This window comes from Giraffa tippelskirchi, chromosome 2 (genome assembly GCF_054371585.1).
Source record: "Giraffa tippelskirchi isolate mGirTip1 chromosome 2, T2T-mGirTip1v1.2.pri, whole genome shotgun sequence".
NCBI classification, from domain to species: Eukaryota; Metazoa; Chordata; class Mammalia; order Artiodactyla; family Giraffidae; genus Giraffa; species Giraffa tippelskirchi.
This window is the reverse complement of record NC_137276.1, coordinates 161,922,182-161,945,658: the sequence shown is the minus strand read 5'-3', so window position 1 is coordinate 161,945,658 and position 23,477 is coordinate 161,922,182. Positions and strand designations below refer to the sequence as shown.

The window sequence follows — 23,477 nt, the reverse complement described above, 5'->3', positions numbered from 1 at the left end:
GGGTTGACTGGTTTGATCTCCTTGTTGTCCATGGGACTTTCAAGAGTCTTCTCCAGCACCACCAGTGGCTGGGGATTGACAATAATTGAGAGCTTCCGAATTAGGAAAGCTTTTGTAACAGGTGTTTATCATTCCTTTTCCCATAGATCTGACGGAAACATCCTTGGATCTTGGTGTCTGGGCATAGGAGGTATGAATCACTCACATAATTAACTACTTTTAATCATCAGTATTTTAGAGCTATAGTTAGTGGTTATGTTAGTGCAAAATGAATGGGTATGGAGTTGTAAACCTAGAAACAGAAACCTAGGTTTCCTGCACATGATTCCAAACTAAATGAGTAGAATATTTGTATATGTAATGGCTATTTTGGATCTCTGAGTCAGGAAGTTAGAATTTTTTTAAATCTTTGAGAAATGCAGGGACGTTTAAGATTATTGCAAAATGAACAGTTTTCTGAAGACTGCTGCTAAACTGAAGATGTTCTGATTTGATTGTCTTTTGAAGGGTGATTACTTAGTTAAAAATGCTCTGCCTTTGCTTAGAATTCAGGACATGTATTAATTTTGTTTCACTGGAATATATGTGGTATTCTTAGGATTGTTGCTTTGCAGAATAAGCTAATAGTTGCCAAAACAAAAGTTTATGAGCATCCCATTATGGTTTAGCGACCCCTTTTAAAGGCAGTTGCTTGAAATAGTAGGCCTGTTATTAATCAGTATCATGCAAGTTTACTTTTGCTACTGTCCTTGTTTTTGCATTATCCACCATTAGATCAGGTGAGGGTGAGACAGCTAAGTGAGATTTTTGAACATCAGAACAACAAAGCCTGTTTTTGATCAGAGAATTGAGTAGGAAAAATGTTGATCCTGGTTGCTTTAAATCCTAAGTAGTGCAGTTATAATAAAAATATTAAGTAGCAATTTCTTTTGAAAATAAAGTTGACAGGCTTTATTTTGACTCTGTGTTCAAATTATGTAGTAATAGGGCTGTGTTCTTTGTCCAGGAAGCTTTATTTGGGGTAGCTTTGGTTATTAAAATTATCATACTGTTACTTTGCTTAACTTCCCTGTTCTTCTTTTTCTTTCTTTTTTTATTAACAAAGGAGAATACTAGTACTTAGATCAAAGACTTTTGAGAACTAGCTGAGAGCATATGTAAAGGAAAGAGCACTCTTCCTGGCACCTAGTAAATAGTTTTTTTCCCCCTTCCATTCCATATACTGAATCTGGCTGTGCTTGTTTAGTATGGTGGTTTTGTAACCACTGTGAATATAAAGTTTCAAGATGTGAATATACTTTATTGCTAAAATTGAGGCAGTCCTAGGAAATGGGCAGTGATGAGTGATATGGGGCATCCTGTGGAATTTTGTTTCTTTTGTAACTTTTCCCACTGGTCTAGGTGATGGTGGAAATGGGAATTTCATGCTTGTGAATGACAATGAGGGTTGTAATTTCTAAAATCTTAAGAGACAGAATTTTGTAATGATACTGATTACTTGGTTCATTTAAAGCTGGTTTCTGTTCACAAGGATATTGGGTAACCTAAGCGGGAGACCTTGTGAATGGATCTTAAGTTGAATAGGAGTTAGCAGCTTATCACTTACTGAAAACAACATTCTTAAAACAACTGCCAGTGGTATGCTAAAGGAAGATAGTCTAATGTCTGAGATCTACTTGATACATATTCAGAAGTTTTGTCCCAGTGATGGAATGTGTTCTGAATGTGCTAGGTAGCTCATCTGGTTCAATCTGGATCTAAGAATTAGCTGATGAGATTTAGTCTTTGGTTTTGGAACATAGTTTTTCTGTGTAAAATGAAGACCACTGGAGAGAGTAAATATGTAGTCATCAAAACTGTATTCTAACTGACCCACTTAACTAGTCCAGGTTATGTGCAAGGAGATGATAGTTAGTGGCTTTAATCTTCATTTGTTGAAAGTAGAGGAATAAGAGAGGATCAGAATTGGGCCACATATTTTAACATTCAGGTTAAAAAATAAAAGGTTCTAGGCTTTTTAATCTGGAGAAAAGTCAGTGTCATTTATAAGGTAGAATATGTTGAATTAATGGTGAAGTGAAAGTGGTTCAGTTGTGTCCGACTCTTTGCGACCCCATGGAATATATAGTCCATGGAATTCTCTAGGCCAGAATACTGCAGTGGGTAGCCTTTCCCTTCTCCAGGGGGTCTTCCCAACCCAGGGATTGAACCCAGGTCTCCCAGATCGCAGGCAGATTCTTTACCAGCTGAGCCACAAGGGAAATTAATGGTAACTAGTAATTATAAAATTGAGATAAAAATATTTGTATTAGTAAGATTAAACATAGAGGTAATGTGAAATGTCATGAATAAATGGTAATTGGAAGAAACAATCACTGTTACAGTGGTGAGTTGAAATGATTTTTTGATCTTCAGTAAGAAAGGAAAAAAGTGAAATGAAGGAAAGGGAGAGTTGGCCAGGTATCAAATGTCTGAGAGGGAGGAAAGTTGAGGATGAGGAATGCTGAAGAGTTTACATAGACCAGCTCTCCAGATAGAACTTTCCTAACACCAGACCTCATAATACGTAAACCCAAAGGCTTGTACTGGGGCCTTTGCTAGGTGAGATGGTAAGTCATTAACTCAAATAACAAACTTAGAGACTGTCCAAATTTAAAAAGGACTTATGTACCACAAGGTGTCTCCCCAAGGGAAGAGTTCTTATAGATTTATGAAAATGGAGCTGCCCAGAGGCACGTCTTTGAAGTTACAGGTGAAAATGCATCTTTCACCCCTTCTATCACCAAAGGCCACTAAAACTAGTATGAGCTGAGAATGCGAGAAGGAGTAGTACTCTGTGTTTGAAGTCCCTTTTTTGCATGTGACCTGTGATGAGTGAAGTAAGTTGTAATCAGTCTCTTAATCAAAATATCTGTCTAGTTAACCCTTTCACTTACTTGCCATGGATCTTCCTTTTAAATAATCTGTTGAGGGAATTCCCTGGCGGTCCAGTAGTTAGGACTCTGTGCTTCCACTGCCAGGGGCCTGGGTTCAATCCCTGGTTGGGGGATTGAGATCCCATAAGCCACGCAGCACGCCCTGCCCCCTACCCACAACTCCCTACCCACCCCCACCCCCCGAAAAAATCCATTGACAATCAGATACTAGTTAGGTTAGAAATAAAATTTCCAGGAACAGTGAGTTAGGGTAGAATTTCCTGATTACATGATGTGAAACTTGCTGATGTCTATATAATCTTTCTCAAAAGTTTTAAATAAAAATATTTCTGACTGTTATTGGTGGCGAAGTGAAAAACTGTTCTACCTTAGCACACTTGATTAATTGACTCTTACTTAGTTTTTCTTATTTTTTTCACAAAAGATTTATGAGTTGGACATGGAAATAAGGAGGTAGGAGATTGGAAAATAATAATGTTGAACGGTCAAAGGTTATTTAGATTAGTCCCTTCTTTTTATAGAAAAGGAAACTGATATCTGGAGAGGTAAGTGACTGCATGTTGGTAAAGGAGAAGCTTTGTGTTGGTTGAGTATTCTTTCCACTCTGTCTTTAGTTTGTACTGTGTAGTAATGGCACATCTCAAAACTTGGTGGATGTTTGTGGGTTTGTTTTTTTTCTCCGTTGAGAACCAGGTTTAAAGGATTGCTTTTGCTCATTTGACAGACTTCTGTTACATTTTTAGTTCATTTTAAAGTAAGTCATGGTGTTGAGTATGGCTTCTTTACAGCATCCTATTGCTCTCTTTCCCATTTGTGGAGTAGGATGAAAAATACATTAGTAACTTACTCTGCTATATAAAAGACAAGTGTTTTGGATCCTAATTCTTTCTGATCTAAAGACCTGAGTAAAGTGAAATCCAGTTTTATGTAAGGGCTTTGGACTTAAATTCTCATTTAAGGTAAAATCCTGTGTAGTCAAAATTACCCATGAAAAAGTGGTTTAGGAAGGCACCAATTGGAAAACTGGTTAACCGACGTACTGTTTTTCAGTTCTCACAAGCTAGTGTTTTCCCCAGCTGTTAGTACAGGTGACTTTTTTTCTGGAGTTGTAATCTCGACGGGTGATGGGACTTTGGATCGACTGAGGAACAGCAGAGTCAGTTCCACTGCCTGCTCACTCTGGGATGAGGATGTGAGGGCAAGCATCCTACCACCGTTATTTAGAGTATTTTTCTCTTTGTTTTTCTCTTTGTTTTTCTTTTTTCGTGCAGCACAGATAATTGGATTGATATAATTAAATCCATGTGTGATGTGATTCTACAGTGTGAATAATAGAGAAAGAAATTAGGTGTTTTTGAAAATCTATTTCCCTAGGGTTATACTGGGTGTTTTATACCACACACTAGCATAATTAAGGGCTAAGGAATAAAGTTGGGATTATTGGGGCACTGTTGGTACTGTTTGTAATTTTAGGTGGATATTTGGCTACTTTCAGTGTTTCAGAGTGAATGTCACCTTACTGGGAGCAAGATTTGCATTATCTTAAAACAACTATAAGTTGTTAATGTTTTCCAAGAAGCTTAAAATATTTGAACTTAATATCACTCTGTGGGTAGCACAGTAGGAAGACCCCATTCTTTAAAGAAATGTCATGGTGTCTAAAGATTTAACAGTCGTATACCCCAGTAGAGGGCATGGTATATTGGTTAAAATATGACCTCAGAACCTTATACATATGAGAGATTTTGAATTCCAGCCTCATCACTTAACTACCTCTGTAGTCCCTTCACTGTTTTTAGTTTCATCATTTGCTGAATGGAGGTAATAAAACCTAGAGAGTTCTGAGGGTAAGAGGCCCAGTAATTGGTAAATTACTATTGTTAGTTTAATAATATTTAACATAGTCAAAACAAGTCACACTGTGTGTGTCTCTGTGTGTGTGTGTGATGAGAGAGTGTGTGGATTGTGATTGAGGATTGCTTTTTTCAACTAGAGTAGCAGGCCATAATGACATACTGTTTAATTCAGGCTTTTCATAGGAAAAATACCATGATTTTGCATCTTTGGTAGCAACATCCTAAAAAGTGTTAATTTCATGTGTCTCTTATATACATTTGATGTATATTTTTATCTTGGTGTAATTGGGTGTGTCTTCAGACTCCTTCCCCCCCATCCTCTGTATTACTGTTACCTGTTGTTTCTCTCCCTGGCTACATTATAAAATTTAAAAATATGTTTAATTATGTTTTCTTAATAGGATTTTATGTTCCCTTATTTAGAAATTCTGATTAGTGAAATATGTCTTCATCTTTTCTTTAAAAAGAGGGCTTGACATTTGTTTCACTTCTGTGGCCTTTGGATTGATTTCTTTAAAATGTGAGTCACTGGTTCTTCTTGGACCAAATATTTTTTCCTTACTATTTTTATTATATCCCCAAGCACCAGAGGTGGAGTTCTTACTTGTCTGCTAATTATCATAATATAATTCAGTTTACTAAGTAAAATGTAAAGTACTACAGGCAGGTGGCCTAAGGAGCACTTAATTACTTTAAAGACTAATCTAGCAAATTCTTAGTTAAAATTGATTTTTATTTTATCTATTTTTATTTATTTGTTATTTACCTATTTTATTTATTTAATCTATTTTTATCTGAGGTCTTTTGATGTGAAAATATACTTGTTATAATCCACAGGTATTTTCTGTTCAGTCTTCAGTGAGAAGAATAGAAAAACTGCTTAATTTTGTCATGTTCAAAAGCATCTTAATGGGTTTTTCCCCCAGATCCTTTCTCTGCATCCCATAGTGAATGACCTTTTTGCATGTTCTTTTAAAAGCTATGGCAGTTACCAGTTATTGTAGTGCATAAGAGTTGTGATTTTTATAGGCAGTAAGGAAAGAGGCTGTGTTAGGTCTTCTTAGTTGAGCCCTGAGATTGTGTTAGCATATCTAACTACTGGATACTTTGTTACATCCTGTCGGTGCCCAGCACAGGACTGAATGTTGGGTGTACACTGATAGGTGAGTTCTGCCTTCTTAGAGGTACACAATATAGCAAGGGAACTCAGAACTGCTGCTTTGCACCCCTTTCACATGGTGTTCTTTGGGAATGTGGGCCCCTCCTCATGGACTTGGGTCTCTTTCAGTTGAGAAAAGTTCAGAAGCTTCATTACATTGACTGTGTGGATCACAATAAACTGTGGAAAATCCTGAAAGAAATGGGAATACCAGACCACCTGACCTGCCTCTTGAGAAACCTGTATGCAGGTCAGGAAGCAACAGAACTGGACATGGAACAACAGACTGGTTCCAAATAGGAAAAAGTACGTCAAGGCTGTATATTGTCACCCTGCTTATTTAACTTAGATGCAGAGTACATCATGAGAAACGCTGGGCTGGAGGAAGCACAAGCTGGAATCAAGATTGCCGGGAGAAATATCAATAACCTCAGATATGCAGATGACACCACCCTTATGGCAGAAAGTGAATAAGAACTAAAGAGCCTCTTAATGAAGGTGAAAGAGGAGAGTGAAAAAGTTAGCTTAAAGCTCAACATTCAGAAAACTAAGATCATGGAATCGGGTCCCATCACTTCATGGCAGATAGATGGGGCAACAGTGGAAACAGTGGCTGACTTTATTTTTCTGGGCTCCAAAATCACTGCAGATGGTGACTGCAGCCATGAAATTAAAAGACGCTTACTCCTTGGAAGGAAAGTTATGACCAACCTAGACAGCATATTAAAAAGCAGATACATTACTTTGTCAACAAAAGTCCGTCTAGTCAAGGCTATGGTTTTTCCAGTGGTCATGTATGGATGTGAGAGTTGGACGGTGAAGAAATCTGAGCACTGAAGAATTGATGCTTTTGAACTGTGGTGTTGGAGAAGACTCTTGAGAGTCCCTTGGACTGCAAGGAGATCCAACCAGTCCATCCTAAAGGAGATCAGTCCTAGGTGTTCATTGGAAGGTCTGATGTTGAAGCTGAAACTCCAATACTTTGGCCACCTGATGTGAAGAGCTGACTCATTGGAAAAGACCCTGATGCTGGGAAAGATTGAGGGCAGGAGGAGAAGGGGACGACAGAGGAGGAGATGGCTGGATAGCATCACCGACTCGATGGACATGAGTTTGGGTAGACTCTGGGAGTTAGTGCTAGACAGGGAGGCCTGACATGCTATGGTTCATGGGGTCGCAAAGAGTCAGACACGACTGAGCAACTGAACTGAACTGAATCCATAACTTTATCAAACAAGGTCTTTCATCATAATTTGATTCTGTGCCATCTTTTAAAGCTCCATTTCCAGCCATTCCTCAGAGGCCATCCTGTGCTCCAGCTAGTTCAGGCAACGTGTATTCCCTGACATTTTCTCAGATTTCTTACCTTAGCACTTCTGCATGTGGTAATTCCTCTACTTGGATTCCATCCCTCTCTCGTTTCTCTTTGTACTGCTTGTTTGCCTGATGAACTTCACGCGTCAGGTCATCAGGTCATCAGGTCTTAGATCAAGGGAGAGCTAGCTCTTCTCTGCAGACTTCTCTGTCCCCTGCCCACCTCTTCCTCCCTCCCTGTGCCCCTCCCTGCTCTCAGTGCTCCCATGATGCATACTTTACTGCAGTGTGCAACCACTTTGTGTGATATGTTTGTTTGCTTACTTACTTGTCTAACCTAGATTTGGCTTCTTGAGGTTGGAAATGTAATCTTTGTAATCTCCAGAATGTAGCTTGTACTTGGCATGTGTGGACATGACATTCCAACAAATGATTTTTTATTAAATAGGAAGTAGTGATCAACCTTAATGATTCTTGCTGGAATGCTAATGTAATATTATTACATTTATTTTGAAATATTAGAGTACTTTGGCAAAATCTTGGTTTTCTCAATTTGCCTTTTCCTAAATCAAACAATTGGTCTGGGGTTAGATTTCAAGATACTAATACTTGGTTAGGATAAAGGCCCTGTTTTAAGTTCATTGATGAACATGTTGGGAGACTTTCAGTCCATAATAATGAAAAATTGACCGTCAGTGGTCTCTAAAACAGAAACAGAGCTTTTCAGTCCAAGAAGAATGGGTGATCCATGGGATTGCCACAGCACCAGCTCCATCTGCCCCTGCCAGCAGCACTCCTGCTGCTCCTGGGCAGGAGTGGATGAAATGACAGTGGGGAGACCCTTCAGGGAAACTCAGAAGTACTCTCGACTCTTGTATGAGCTAGCCTCTCTGTGTGCTAGAACCGCAATGCCTGCTCCATACTTTAAAAAAGAAAGATTTCATTACTTAAGAGATTCATCAAAGCTTCCTAGAGAACGTAGTTGACCATGGTCTAGAAGAACTAGCAGGAGCTCTTCAGCCAGACTAAGTTAGGTTGAGGAGGGCATTTTTTGCAGAAGGAACAACGTATATAAAGGAATGAGGAAATCAGTAGGGCTCTTAGAGGAACTGCAAGCTGTGTTCTGTATAGACGAGATTAAGATTTGTAGGAGGTGAATTAATAACCATTGTTGACTGGAGAATGATGTTGACAGCTAGGCAGGGCCAGGTTCCTAAGGATTTTGTCTTCCAATTAGTTGTGACTTTGTCCTGGAGCCCTGTCGGGCCTCTCTTTTGCCCCAGTTTCCTATGGAGGGCAAACACATAGTAGTATTGTGTGTTGTAAACTTTCCAAAGTCTTGCTAGTAAAAAGGCTGCTTCACTTTGTTTAATTCAGTACTTTTCTTCAATTTATATGAGCAGGCAATGCCTTTAAAATTTTGGAGGGACTTTTATCAATTGGGAAATGCTGCTGCAGACAATAGGGAGCTCTGGAAATTTTGAACAAAGAGAAATGATCCTATCTGGTTCTTCTGTTGCTTTGAATGAGGAGACTGGAGAGGGCTCTGGACCCAAGCTGAGGCATGCCCGTGAAGATAGGGGAGGTGGGTATGAGAAAAGCAGAGATGATAAGACAGAGCCCAGATGGATATAGAAGGTGTCGGATAGGTAGGAGTCTAGGATGACTTCCAAATTCCTGGCATGGCTTTTGAGGCAAGGGCTATCTGTTAAAGGAGTAGAGGGAGCTGGTAGTAGCGGCAGCAAGTGGGAGAGCTGGTTTTTGGAAGATGAAACAAGCCTTTTGGGTGTTAGCAAAATGTGGTCAGTAGATGTTTGAATCTGTGGGTCTGGGAGAGACAGTGCTGACAATACTGATTGGTGGTTGCCCCTGACGGAAGCATAGAGAATATTAATGGCTAAGAAGTGCTCAGAGGAAGTAGAGGCTTGGTCACCTGGCTACCTGCCCCATGACCCAGTCTAGTGTGATAGGAAGTAGAATTCAGCTGCACTGTGGTAGGTTAAAAAGGTAATTTGTGCTCTGTCTTGGGAACTTAGTCACTGTTTTCTGTATGAAAGCATGTATTTCAAGTATGTGCTGCTTTCAGATGAATTTTTGGAAAATGGATGGTGCTATCTACATGAGATCCCTTAATTTGTTGGTAAGGCTTTGCGATGTAAAGTCATCCCATGCTTGGCTTTCTAGGGAAAGTGCAAAATGCTAATCTTAGTTAAGTGAAGATTATTTTCCTTCAGTTTTTAAAAGACAATATTGATTGAAAACTGGTAAATAGATAATGCCAGTTAAAATATTTTGTAAACTGAAAATCCTTCTACAAATGTCAGTCAATAGTACCCAAACACATTGATTTTTTTCTTTAGTCCTGAATAGTGGATTACAGAATGACCATAGGAAATGAAGAAGTTTAGATTTCTGTGATAGTTGTACCTTGAGTAAGGCCATTATCCTCTCCAATAGAAATTTAAAGTTCCATATTATCAAAGTATTTGTTGAATGCATATATAAGGGCTTTATACTTCCTTTCCATGCTGAGTCAACTTAGGTAAGTTTCAAATTGGAGAAAAAAGAGTAAAGTGGGTTTTCCCAAATTCACATAATTGAAGAAAACTGATCCAAGTGCCTATCAATTGTAATTGTAAATTTGCAGGATTGGATTTTTTGTACAGAATGGTTTCCTGGTAATTTTGTGCTTCTTTGTGGTTGAGTCTTTATAATGTTTGGAAGAATGAAATGTGAGCCATACTGTGGTATAGATCATGAGTAAATTTTATTTTCTTACAAGCATAATACAATAATCCTGAAGTGAACTGCTAAGTTAATGAAGAAAAATTATTTGGAGCTTGTTGTTATAAGAAAAATGAACAAATCTGTAGTCCATGTGTAACTCCTTAACATACTGAAGATTTAGAAGTGTAATTCTCTGGATAGTTCTCCTGTCCACCTCTCTTTTTTTTTTTCTCTGCTCTTCTCTGCTCCCCCCCTGTTTCTAATCCTAGTCCTTCCTTTCCACTCTGCTGCTCTATTTGAATACTTTTCTGTGCAAATGATCACTTTATGTTTTAATATTCAACTACAGTGTAGTCTTTTGGAATACTTTTAATCATCAACTTAAACTGAGCATTGTAGTGCCAATAATGCGCTTTACTCAGCTGAAATGACAATGCTATAAACACTGTCCTAGGAGCATGCATTGATGGCTGCATCACTGGGGTTAACTGTCAACTGCAACAGTGACATCTAAGGTATATCCTAGTTGTAACTATGCTAAAATGTGAAAAATGAGTCTTAGAATTAATGTGCCTAGATTTCAAAGACCACCTTTTAAATCGCTGATTGAAATGTCAAACAAGCTATTAGGGATTTGGCTTAATAGCATTACAGTTTAGAAGAAATAGTTACTAATTTGCATTAAAATGGAAGAAACATTCATGTATATATTGCTTAACGAAAACCTTTACCATACCCTCTATAAAGTAACTTTTTAAAATTGAAGTACAGTTGATGTACAATATTATGTAAGTTACACATATAAAATAATAGTGATTCACATTTTTAAAGATTAGGCTTCATTTATAGTTATCATAAAATATTGGTTGTATTCCCTATTTTGTACAATATATCCTTGTAACTCACTCTGTACATAATAGTTTGTACCATTTAATCCCTTAACCCTAGAAGTCTATCTCTTAGTTTGGGGAATTAGGCTCAAACAATTTGATTTATCTACATAGTTGTTATTAGAACTCTTGATTTGTCAGTTCCTATTATATTAAATGCCCATGCTATATAGTTTCTTCTGTGTGTGTTTAAAATACTCTCATTTGTTTCAACTAGGTTTTTTGTTTGTAAGTACCCATTCTCACTCCCAAAGGAAAAAAAAGTCCAAAACTTTTACATTGTTTCAGAAGTCTAATAATACAGAGAGGAATTTGAAGAAAGAGATCGTGGTAACATACACGTATAGGTACCTGTGTGATTTCTAATTGGGATTGTTGGATCAGAATATGTAGGAGGTTTTAAGTTTTCCTATATAGTCAGTTGATTTTCCAAAAAGCTAGTACAGATTCACTCTTAGCAGCAATGTACAAAGGTGCTTTTTTTTTTTTATTGTTGCCAGTTTAATAGTTAAGTAATTTTATCACATAATTTCATACTTTATCTTATCTTGTTCTCCAGTAGGATCATGAGCTCTTTAATTGTTACTGTTTTCCCTCCTCTCTGGTTCTACAACATTGTACCCTAAATTCTGGTTTCAGATGAGTGTGAATTTGGGAGTAATCTGTATGAAGGGAATAATACATCTGCCATTATCATGTGTTTTATGTTTATTGCAATGTCTTATTTTCCATTGAGACACATGAAACAGAAGTTTTCTTATGAGCAGCTCCTACTTTGTCATATTAATATTTGCATTGGTACTAAAAAAAATTTGTATAAAATTTCTTACCTTTAATCATACTTAATCAGTGATTGCTTTGTCAAAGTTGTGAAAACTGTCAGCCTTTCTTACCAATGTTGGAGCACCACCTAATGGTGAAAGAGCGCAACAGCGGGCTATATACACAGGCAGTAGTACTTCTGGAGGTCAAAAACTTTCATGGCTGGAATGAATCGTGATTTATTACAATTGTCTCATTTTAGTGGAGAAATTGAAACCAAGATGGGTGAAGGAACTTGCGAAATAGTTCATGTGGGGTTAGTCAACATTTAAGAACAAGTTAAAGCTGACTCTTGAGTTCGGTACTCTTCTGTTTTTTGGTTTTTTTTTATTTTGGGATAATGTTGTATATCTCTTACTGTTCCTAATATAGTAACGAACATGGCATATATGCTCACTTAAGATTTATAATGAATTAGTTTGATAAAATAATTTAGAATTTGCTGTTGCTTATGCTGTATCTCTGGTTAGTACTTTTCCTCAGGGGAGCCAAAATAGGGAGAAAATAGAAAAATAAAATAATAAAAAATAAAAAGAGCCAACTGTAGCTTTCTTGAAATATATTTGTTAAGGGAGCCTTCAAAATGGCTTCTTTACCGTGTCTGGGGTAAAATAACAGTGAGAGAGAGTGCTATTCAGGCAGAGAGAGTGGAATGCTTTAATAGAGACTATTTGGAGGTTCCCACAGGTTCAGGCCCAAGGTGGCCATGTGTGGTAGAATTAGAATTCTGTACATATGCTCAGTCTTTCTTCTTTCTTTCCTTATCTATTTAAAAATATTACTGCACATAGATGGTAGGAGCATTCAAAGAGTACTGAAGTCTCCTCCCTTCCCATCCTGACACACTAGCTATATCACCAGTTTACAGGTCTGTTCAGCCTTTTGTTTTAGGGGTGGGTGCCAGTTTTCTTTTGAGGCCTTTTTGGTTCTGCCAGTTTTGAATTTTCATTCTTCAGGGCTGGTCTTAACCACAGTGAGCCTTTCTACTAGTAAGATTTTGAAATAAATCTAACAATTACAGTACTTTCAAAACTCTCCTTGAGTAGGGAGTTTTACAAAGTTGAATACATGAGGAATGTTTAAAGGGAAGTATAAAAGTTTTAAGATCAGAGTAACATGAATAAATGAAAAAAACTCATTAAGTAGACGGGCTTAATTAATTATGCAAACTTAGTTATGTATGTAAATGATTAATTTTACTCATTTCCTTTTTAAATTAAAATAATGAAAATAAAGCATAGATGCCATTTGTCAGTTCAAAGGTGCCTTCTCCCAGTTTTTACTGATTAAATGCTTTACAGTTGACTGTAATACTCAAAGCCATTATGTTGTGTAATGATAGTCTTACCACGTGGAGTTTCTCTGAATAAATGGGTTTCTTTCTTTCTTTAAATAGTGTATATAATAAAAAATGATTAAAATGTATGCACATATGCTACATACAGTGCAGGTTAAATTAGAACTCTTAATGTTCTTAAATTGACCCTAAGACAGAACACTGCATTACCTTTCCTAATTATAACTTATTTTGTTAAGCTATCACATTGTTTTGTAACTTGCAAAAAATAAATTATACAAAGACTGTACTTTGCAAATGTAAATACAGTTTTGGTTTGGTGTATATTGGATACAATGGTCTTCCTTAAGCCTAAACACAGAAACAAAAGCATGTATTATAAGAGAAAGTTCAAGATGGGAAGTGATAAAATGGGTATTGAGTAGAGCTTTGTTAAAATTTAGTTGGTATCCTTGTAAAATTTCCATGTATTCACTAAATTATATTATGTCATTCTTATTGTTAGGAGCTGACTTGAGTGTTAAGTTTTACCCTTGTCACAATTTTGTTACTGCAGTTGGGAGATGGAGATTTTTTTATTCTTTTTACACAAATATTTGTATAGATACTAAAATTAAGGTACAGTGAGTAAAAATTTCATGTTTGTTAGGGCACATTTTATTTCAGTTGACTACTGCACATTTTATTTCAGTAGAACTGCTTTTGAATTGCAGAATGTCATCTTAATTGCTGAGGATGCTACACATTTGACAATGAAATAATACTCAGAATGCTGGCTGTGCTGTTTATTCTTTAGGATTTTTATGACACCTTTTGCTTTGTGGTCTTGAAAGATGTATTTATCAAATCTTTATTTAACATGAGTAGGTATGTTTAATTCTCAGGAAAAAAAAATCTAGAACTACAGAATAAAGTAGGATGATTCATTTTGTTTTTCAACAATACAAGGTAGCCCAAAAGTTTAGTGCAGTTTTAATTTTTAAGACTTCAAAAGTACATGTTTACAAACTTACGAAGCATATCATTTGAGAACTTTTTAACTCTTAATTTTGTGAACATTAAATAGTATGTTTTTATTTCTTTTAACTCCAGTCTCCCTGAAGTTGGCAAATACCAACTGAAGTAAAAAATTAAAAATAGTTTTTCAGAATATACTTTGCTTGAGGTTTTACTTGAGTGGCAGATCATTAATGAAATCACCTTGTAAAATTATCTACTTTGGAATTTTAGGCAGGTACATATCCTCAAAGAAAACCCGCCACACATACTGTTATAATATTGTTACAGCTCATGTGAAACTCAGGTTTGAAGCAAAGATACCTTAAGTTTGGGCATTTCTGTTCTTGTTGAGGCCAACTCATCCTGTTTTAGGAAATGGGATCTGACTCTTATCTAGATTTAATACTATACTTTATGTAATGTAGAAAAAAGTTAACTTTCACAAAAATTAGATTTAGTGAGTTTTATTCCTGATAGCCTCATTTTGTCCTGTGCTGCTGTTTTTTACTCAACACAAAAAAATCAGGTTCATTGTAAATGCAAGGAAGGGTTTGGTTAAGCACAATAGCCTATAAGCTGCTTGCTGTTTAGATAACATCAAGGCTCGTCATGCACTGTGGAATTGGGACCTCAGTACACTAGCTAGATGCGATTTATTCAAATATTAGGAGCTCTTGAAACTATATCTTTTGAAAACCCACTTAAAATTGGGACATTAAAAAATTCTGAATTTTAGTGTCTTAGTCATTTTGAAAACAGTTCAAAAAGAACTCAAACAAGTACGTGGCAGAAACTTCTCATTTGAATGAATTTTTATGCTTAGTTTTATTTTGTTTTTGTTAAGAGCCGGCTTTTGAAAGTTCTGCTAATATCACAGTTGGAAGGAATGATGATATAGTGCTATTGGTAAGAAAAATTTCTTTGTTTTTTATGATCTAGAAATTGACTTGATTAAAAAACACATGCACTCAAACCACCAGAAGTTATATACTTCTGTAAGTCAGTGGGTTTTAGAAGTTTGATATTAAAGCTTTAAATATTTAATTGGATAGTTAGTAGACTAGTGTTTAACATGTATTTTCACCTTTATAAGTCATATATTTTGAAATGCTTATGTAGATTTTTATCTTCATAGATATGTCATAGAAATGTTAAGGGATTGCTATTTATGTACATGTTTTTGAAATTTAAATATGTATTTTCAGCATGTTTATGTTCAAATGTAAGCTGTTGCAGTTGTCTCAGTGGGTTTTACTAAAAGTTTATGTGAAAAGTGAAATCTTGGTAATTTCCTTTGAAGTCTAATATGTCTAGAGAGAATAGTAATTGGTGACTTTTAGAGAAACCTTTAATTTGAATTACTTAAATTATTTTTACTATTTCAACTTTGGTAAAACTTGGTAAGGCGTAAGAACTTTGCCTTAAAAAGTAAGTTAAATTTCAGAGAAATAACACTTGATGAGTAATGAGGTAATATGGTCAAGAATTATGTTTAAAAAAGTGTGAATTCAGATTGTTCCAGGCAGTGCATCATGTAATAGCTCATTTAAGTATTTTTGCTGTGGTCATATGAGATGAAAATGTAATTATCTTGGACTAATGTGTACTTCCTCAAGAGATATTTTAAATAGTTATGAGTATGTGAAATTAATGAAAACATTGATTTTTAATGGTAATTCTTTTTGTAAAATTATAAAAGCATGTTTATTTATCTACAAATATATTCTATGTTGAAAAATTAGAACTTAGGTAAGTATGGTTGATTTACAATGTGTTAATTTCTGCTGTATAGCAAAGTGATTCAGTTATTCTCTCTCTCTCTCTCACACACACACACACACACACACACACACACACACACACACACACACACACACACACACATCCTTTTTCACCTTCTTTTCCATTATGGTTTATCACAAGATATTGAATATAGTTCCCTGTGTTATAGAGTAGGTCTTTGTTGTTTATCCATTGTATATATAATAGTTTGTATCTTCTAATCCCAGACTCCCAATCCATCTTTTATGCATGTTAAAAAGTAGAAAGAATAGTATCATTATTAAAGAGTAGAATAATTAGTATAATGAACTCTAATGGACCATCACTCAGCTTTTAAGTGAGCTTTAGCAGTTATCAACTCATGGCCATTCCCTGGTCCATAATGATTAAAAAAAAAAAAATTTTTTTTTGGAAGTAAGTTCAGACCTGCAGAAAAGTTGGTATGTTTGTATAAAGTTGCTTATTGGTTCCTTGATTCTCCTTCTGATATCAGCATAATCTAAAGCAATGTCTCCTGCCATAGTCCTAATATCGATAATTTCTATCCCCCTGCCCCCGTGTGCAACTAGAAATGATAGTTTTATTGATGTCAAAGAACCAGCTTTTTTTCTTTAATTTCGTTTATCTCTTCTCTAATTTTAGTCTTTCTCTTAATTGCTTACACTGGGTATTACTTGCCGTTCTTTTTCTGCTTTCTTAAGAACCTTATAAGAGAGTACTTTCATTTCTCAGTGTTCTTTGTGCTGTTGTTGTGTATAATTACCCACACAGTTACCATTTCTGGTATTCTTCAGTCCTTTGTAGAGACCTGTATTACCATCAGTTATCTTTGTTACCCCCTGTGTCTGAGGACTTCCTTTAACTTCTTATAGTGTAGGTTTGCTGTTGGTGAATTTTTACCAGCTTTTATATCTGAAAAAGACTTAGTTCACCTTTGATTTTGGAAGGTATTTTTTTGCTGGGTATAGAATTCTCATCATAATTTCTTTTTCTTAATACTTCAAAGCTCTTGCTGTGTCTTTTTACCTGCATTGTTTTTAGCAAGAAATTTAATGTCATTTTAAATTGATTTTCATCTCAATTTTGAGCAGTTTGATCATGATATACCTTGATGTAATTTCTTAATGTTTTTGCTTAGTGTTGGTTGAACTTCTTGGATCTGTGGGTTTATAGTTTTTCATATAATCTGGAAATTTTGGGGCCATTATAGAATTACATTTTTTTGGTTCCTTTCTACCTTATGTATATATCAGGGTGCTTAAGGTTGTTTCACAACTTACTGATGCTGTTATGCTAGTTTTTTTCCCTCTCCTTAGTCTATTTTTTTCCTCTCAGTTTTTAATTTTGGATATTTCTGTTACTTTGTCTTCAAGTTCATTGACTGTTTCCTGTAATATCTAATTTGCTGTTAATTCCATCTAGTATATTTTTTTATCTCAGACATTATACTTTTAATTTTGTGTTCAGTTTGGTTATTTTTTATATCTTTCATATGTCTGCTTCACATGATCAGTCTTTCTTCTTGTTTTTTGAACATGTGGACTACAGTTACAGCAGTTGTTTTAATGGCCTTGTCTACCAATTCTGTTATCTCTGTCAGTTCTAAGTCCTCTTTTGTCCATTGATTTTTCTCATTATGGGATGTCTCTTTTTGGTTCTTTGTAAGACTGTTAAGTTTCAGTTGGATAACAGACATGGTAACTAGATAGTTTGCATTCCTGTAAATCTCCTTGGACTGTGTTCTGTGAAGCATTTACTTGGAAACAGTTTTATTCTTTCAAGTCCTAGACATTTTGTTTGGCAGGACCAGAGTACCCCAAGGGAAGCCCAAGAATACTGGAGTGAGTAGCCTATCCTTCTCCAGTGGATCTTCCTGATCCAGGAATTGAACTGGAGTCTCCTGCATTGCAGGCGGATTCTTTACCAACTGAGCTACCAGGGAAGCCCACTGAAGCAAAATCCTCTGGGTCCTCCTGATTCTATGCAACTAATGAGGTTTTCCACTGTGGTTGGTGGGAACAGGTACTCTCTCCCATGTGAACCCGATACATTCTTCCCCTAAAACCTTTTGAATGGCTTTCTCCTGGTCTTGGTAGTTTTCTTACACAGAAATGCTGATCAGTATTCAGTTGAAGACTTGAGAAGAGTCCCCACTTTGCAAATACTTAGTGTTCATTCTCTGTACACACATCTTCTCTGGTAATCTGCCTTGCAAACCCAGTCACTTGGGCACTTCCTTAGACTCACAGCTTCATCTCTTCAACTCAGGAAGATTGCTGGGCTCCCCCTGGGTTCCCTGTCCTACTTTTTACTTTGGCATCTTGTAATTACTAAGTTTGTAAACTGGGACAATTATAGAGCTCACCTAGATACTTCCCATTTTTATATCGGTTTCTTCCGTTGAGTGAAACAGTTGTCAACAGTTGAAAGAAACGGTGACACAGTTGAAACAGTGACAGCATTTTTTTCTTGGCTCCAAAATCACTGCAGACAATGACTGCAGCCATGAAATAAAAGACGTTTGCTCCTTGGAAGAAAAGCTGTGACAAACCTAGACAGCGTATTAAAAAGCAGAGACATTACTTTGCTGACAAAGGTCCGTCTAGTCAAAGCTGTGGTTTTCCCAGTAGTCATGTATGGATGTGGGAGTTGGACCATAAAGAAAGCTGAACTGCAAAGAATTGATGCTTTTGTTTGTTTGTTTGTTTGTTTTTTTAATTTTAGTTGGGGGCTAACTACTTTACAATATTGTAATAGTTTCTGCCATAATTGACATGAATCAGCCATGGGTTTACATGTGTTCCCCTTCCTGGACCCCCCACCCACCTCCCTCCCCATCCCATCCCTCTGGGTCATCCCATTGCCCCGGCCCTGAGCCCTTGTCTCATGCATCGAACAAGGAATGGTGTTCTGTTTCACATATGATAATATACATGTTTCAATGCTATTCTCCCAGAACATCCCACCCTCACCTTCTCCCTCAGAGTCCATAAAATTGTTCTATGCATCTGTGTCTCTTATTCTGTTTCGCATATAGGGTTATCGTTACCATCTTTCAAATTCCATATATATGCATTAGTATACTGTATTGTTGTTTTTCTTTCTGGCTTACTTCACTCTGTATAATGGGCTCCAGTTTCATCCATCTCAGTAGAACCGATTCAAATGTATTTTTTTTAATGGCTGAGTAATATTCCATTGTGTATATGTACCACAGCTTCCTTATCCATTCGTCTGCTGATGGACATCTAGGTTGCTTCCATGTCCTGGCTATTGTAAACAGTGCTGCGATGAACATTGGGGTACACGCGTCTCTTTCAATTCTGGTTTCCTCGGTGTATATGCCCAGCAGTGGGATTGCTGGGTCATATGGCAGTTCTATTCCCAGTTTTTTAAGGAATCTCCACACTGTTCTCCATAGTGGCTGTACTAGTTTGCATTCCCAGAATTGATGCTTTTGAACTGTGGTGTTGGAGAAGACTCTTGAGAGTCCTTTGGACTGCAAGATCAAACCAGCCAGTCCTAAAGGAAATCAACCCTGAATATTCATTGGAAGGACTGATGCTGAAACTGAAGCTCCAGTACTTTGGCCACCTGATGAAAAGAGCTGACTCATTGGAAAAGACCCTGATGCTGGGAAAGATTGAAGGTGGGAGGAGAAGGACACGACAGAGGATGAGATAGTTGGATGGCATCACTGACTCGATGGACTTGAGTGTGAGCGAGGTCCAGGAGATATTGAAGGACAGGGAAGCCTGGCGTGCTGCAGTTCATGGGGTCGCAAAGAGTCAGACATGACTGAATGACTGAACAACAACTTTGGTTGACGTCCAGTTCCTTGAAAACTATATAGTTTTAGATATTTTATTAATTTTGTTATTTTATTGGGTTGGGAGGAAAGTTCATTTGGGTTTTCCATAACATCTTACGGAAAAACCCAAATGAACTTTCTGGCCAACCCAGTAGTTAGGATGGCCAGTCTGGTTTGTGTTTTTACATGTTGGTTGGAAGCAGAACTCTCTTCCGTTTAAGCATTTGAAGTTCTTCCCCTCAAGAAGCATATTTTAGGTGGTGATGGGAAATGGGGGTCAGAATTACACGTTTTGATTGTTAAAAATGACTCTGGGAAGTCCTGAGTGATGATCCTGAGATTCAGGCCAGAACTTAAGGAAGGAGCACAGATTAAAGGTTAAGAACCCCAGGTTGGATTCTTCAGTGGGGAGAGTATCAGAGCAGAGTTCCTTTGCCTTACCCTTTGAAGGTAGGCATGTGCACATTTGAAACCTTGCAGGATTGGACTAAACCTTACAGGCTTAGGCAGCAACAGCTGATCTTTTCTGCACGGAAAGAGATTGGATTTGCATCCATTGGTTGCAATGGATTGGTTACATTCTGCATGTAATCTATGGCATCAGGTGTATAGCCCTTGAGAACAACTGCTGCCTCAGGTCATATTGATTTGATGGGACAAGCTTACATTGGTGGGATGACTCTAGTACTGTACATTTTTAGAGCTGCAATACACCCTAGTGTGAGAAGAAATTGTCACTAAATTACCTAAAAGGTTTTGTGTGATAATGTTACTCGTTTTCCTCTGAAAAACAGGATAACTCTGAGGCTTCTTTTCCAAGACGGCACCAAGTCCTATGTATATATTGTGTGTGTGTGTGTTTGTAATCAAACTCTTGCATTTTATTTCTGTGGAAAGCCCTGACTCTACTTACCCCTGGCCCTATCTTCAGGGCTACCACAAGGTAGAGAAACTTTGAGTGCCCATTCAAGACACATCTGTGTTTTTTATTGGTCATTTTCTTGATGACATAAATCAAGAGATTTCAGTAGTCTGATGTGGGGGATTAAGTTGAAATTCTGCAGTTGGTTTACTTTGCTATTAATTCATATCAGGTAAACATTATATAGCTAAATTCTTTATCACGTCACTCAGGAAGTATTTTTTGAGTACCAGCCACGTGTCAGGATTGTGCTGTCCACCAGGTAGATGAGTGGAGGCATGGCATCTGGAATGGGGGAGGTAATGTTTGCACTGTGTTCTGCAGAGGTCAACCACGTCTAAAGCAGTGGCTCTCAAACTCATCCACCTCAGGGCTCAGACCTTTTTACATTCTTGAAAATTATTGTGAACTCTTTAAGATTTTGTTTATGTGGGTTATATCTGTTGCCACATAGATCTTTAAGAATATTAACTTACTAAAGCAGTAATAGATAAGTACATTTTCCCAAATATATATATACATATATTTTCCAGAAGCCAAAAAAAAAAAAAGGCGAGAAAACCTGCATTGTTTTACGTTTTGCATCTCTCTTTAATGTTTGAATGTAATCTGTTTTTTAATACAGGAGAAATTTTTTTGTCAGTGAGCTCAATAAAGTTTCTCCTAGAAACGAGCACCATGGGTAGTCAGGAACAATAAGATTACTCAGTGGACTTGGAATCAGGGTGGTCTCCAGTAGGGGTCCACCTGCATTAGAGATTGACCCTTGGCCAGGGATTGCCATACGTATGATAGATGCTCAGTAGATGAGTCTGGAGAGTGAAAAAGGAAGATTCTGTAATTTCTCTTAGAATTTAAATGACTTTGCAGTAGGGCTAGTGCTAGTATAAATTAATTAGTGAAATATATCAAGTTTTATGATAGTAGTAAGTTGTTCAGTTTCAAGAATGGGCACACCATTGAAAATGTCATGAGAATCAGTTAGCACTTTAGTGATTACTTAAATATCAGGTAAACTTTTATCTAAACAAGCAGTCTGATAGTATGCAGTTACTATAAGATACTATAATCTACTAAGATGTTTGTTCCTGTTTCCCTCAGTTATCTTCAATTGTTCTGAAGCACACGACCTTTCCAACCACTGTAGATATGGACAAAGAAGAAAGAAAGACTATCAACCAGGGTCAGGAAGATGAAATGGTAACCAGCTTTTACAATTTACTTGTGAAGTGTGTTTATTTTTCTAGGGAAGTAGAAAAGTACATTTTAAAAAACACTAAAAATACAGTAAAACAGCAGCTAAGTCAATGTGGCTTTTTTTCCCTTCTGGCTGTGTTTTTGAATTGGGATTATGTAATTCCTCTGGTATTAGTATGGTTCTCGTCTGGTTCTAGTATGCTTCCTATTTCACTTGTGAACTGTTAAAATTCAGAGGAAAGAGATGTCTTTTCATTTGATATAACTTAAGAAGTTATGTTAGCTAATGCTTGTATATTGTCCTAAATGCAAAATTTCTGATTTTTCCTTTATAAGAAAGTTTAAAATCAGCTTAATAAAACTCAACTCTTTCTTGTTGGTGTGTATGGGGAGGGGGAAGATACGGTTGTTACGTTGGAACTCTCATAACATTTGATATGTGATTATTAATCACTGTGTCCATGCAGGAGATTTATGGCTATAATTTGTGTCGCTGGAAGCTTGCCATTGTTTCTCTTGGGGTGGTGTGTACCGGAGGCTTTCTTCTCCTGCTCCTCTATTGGATGCCCCAGTGGCGGGTGAAGGTGACCTGTGTGAGAGCTGCAATCAAAGACTGTGAAGTGGTGCTGCTGAGGACTACTGTAAGTCCACATGATTACTTGTAGTGGATTATTTGTGAGGTAAAATAATGTGTTTATGTGTATTTTGTTAAAAACAAAATATGATGAGAACATCATTGCTAGGATACAATGAGAAGTACTAATCCTGGTATTTCTAAAGCATCTGTGTTCCAAGTGACTAATATCCCAGTGGTTTGAGTTTAAAGGAATCTTGAAAGTAAAAAAAAAAAAAGCAAAAGTATTAGTCACTCAGTCATGTCTGACTCCTTGTGAACCCATGAACTGTAGCCCAATAGGCTCTCCTCTGTCCATGGAATTCTTTAGGCGAGAAAACTGGGTGGATAGCCATTCCCTTCTCCAGGAGATCTTCCCAACCCAGGAATGGAACCTAGCTCTCCTGCATTGCAGGGAGATTCTTTACTGTCTGGAGCCACTCAAATCTACCCTCTTTTATAGCTCTTGATGCATTAAGAGATTAGATAGATGGCTGGTCTGTCAAGGTTACCTGAAAGGACTGTATCCCAGATCTCTTCTATACAGTGCTGCTGCCCCCCAGGTTTTGCTTTGTAATCCTAATTGGAAGCATTTTATAAGAGGCTTTAATACCTAGGCTCAGTATGTAGATGGATTAAATCAAGAAATTACTCATCATCTTTTATGAGATCCTCTGTCAGTAAAGAATGATGTATGTAAAATGGTAAGCAATCAAGAACACTTTATGTTTGAATCTATTCATCTTCATGAAATGGTTTAATATTTAGTGAGTAGAAAGTGACACTTTCTCATTTAGTGGTTATTATTAATAAATAATATATCATGTAAAGAATGGAAACTGTATATATGGTTATATAATATGCATAATTGACTCTTTACCCTTACTCCTTTCTCTTTGAAGGATGAATTCAGAACGTGGTTTTGTGCAAAAATTCGCTTCCTTTCTCTAGAAACTCCCCCATTTTCAAGTTCAAAACCTCTGGTTAATAAAGTTTCAAATGGCCATCCAGTTCACTTAACTGAAAATCTGGCTGAAGAGAATAGGCTTGAGATGAATAAACACTCACAGCCTCAGTTACAACAGGTATTGTGATCTTAGTCTCAATGTTTCTTTAAAAACTGGAATTGTTACATTTTATGCTACTGTAGAT

At 36.8% G+C, this 23,477-nt stretch overlaps 1 protein-coding gene across 25 annotated transcripts in view; it reads left to right on the top strand.

Moving 5' to 3' along the window:
- The window catches only part of ATP13A3 (ATPase 13A3), a 79,482-nt gene that overhangs the window by 1,506 nt on the left and 54,499 nt on the right, over positions 1 to 23,477 (top strand). For 11 of the 25 annotated variants that reach the window (XR_014067896.1, XR_014067903.1, XM_081537875.1 and 8 more), the window contains exons 2-5: positions 147 to 190; positions 21,617 to 21,715; positions 22,180 to 22,353; positions 23,228 to 23,410. Coding sequence is in view for 17 of the 25 variants with exons in the window: in XM_081537875.1 (XP_081394001.1) it covers positions 21,665 to 21,715; positions 22,180 to 22,353; positions 23,228 to 23,410 (408 nt within the window). In the remaining 8 variants the exon portion in view is untranslated. Of the gene's footprint in view, positions 1 to 146; positions 191 to 14,844; positions 14,907 to 21,616; positions 21,716 to 22,179; positions 22,354 to 23,227; positions 23,411 to 23,477 lie in introns of all 25 variants that reach the window. The other 14 variants (XR_014067897.1, XR_014067908.1, XR_014067923.1 and 11 more) reach the window with 2 other exon arrangements.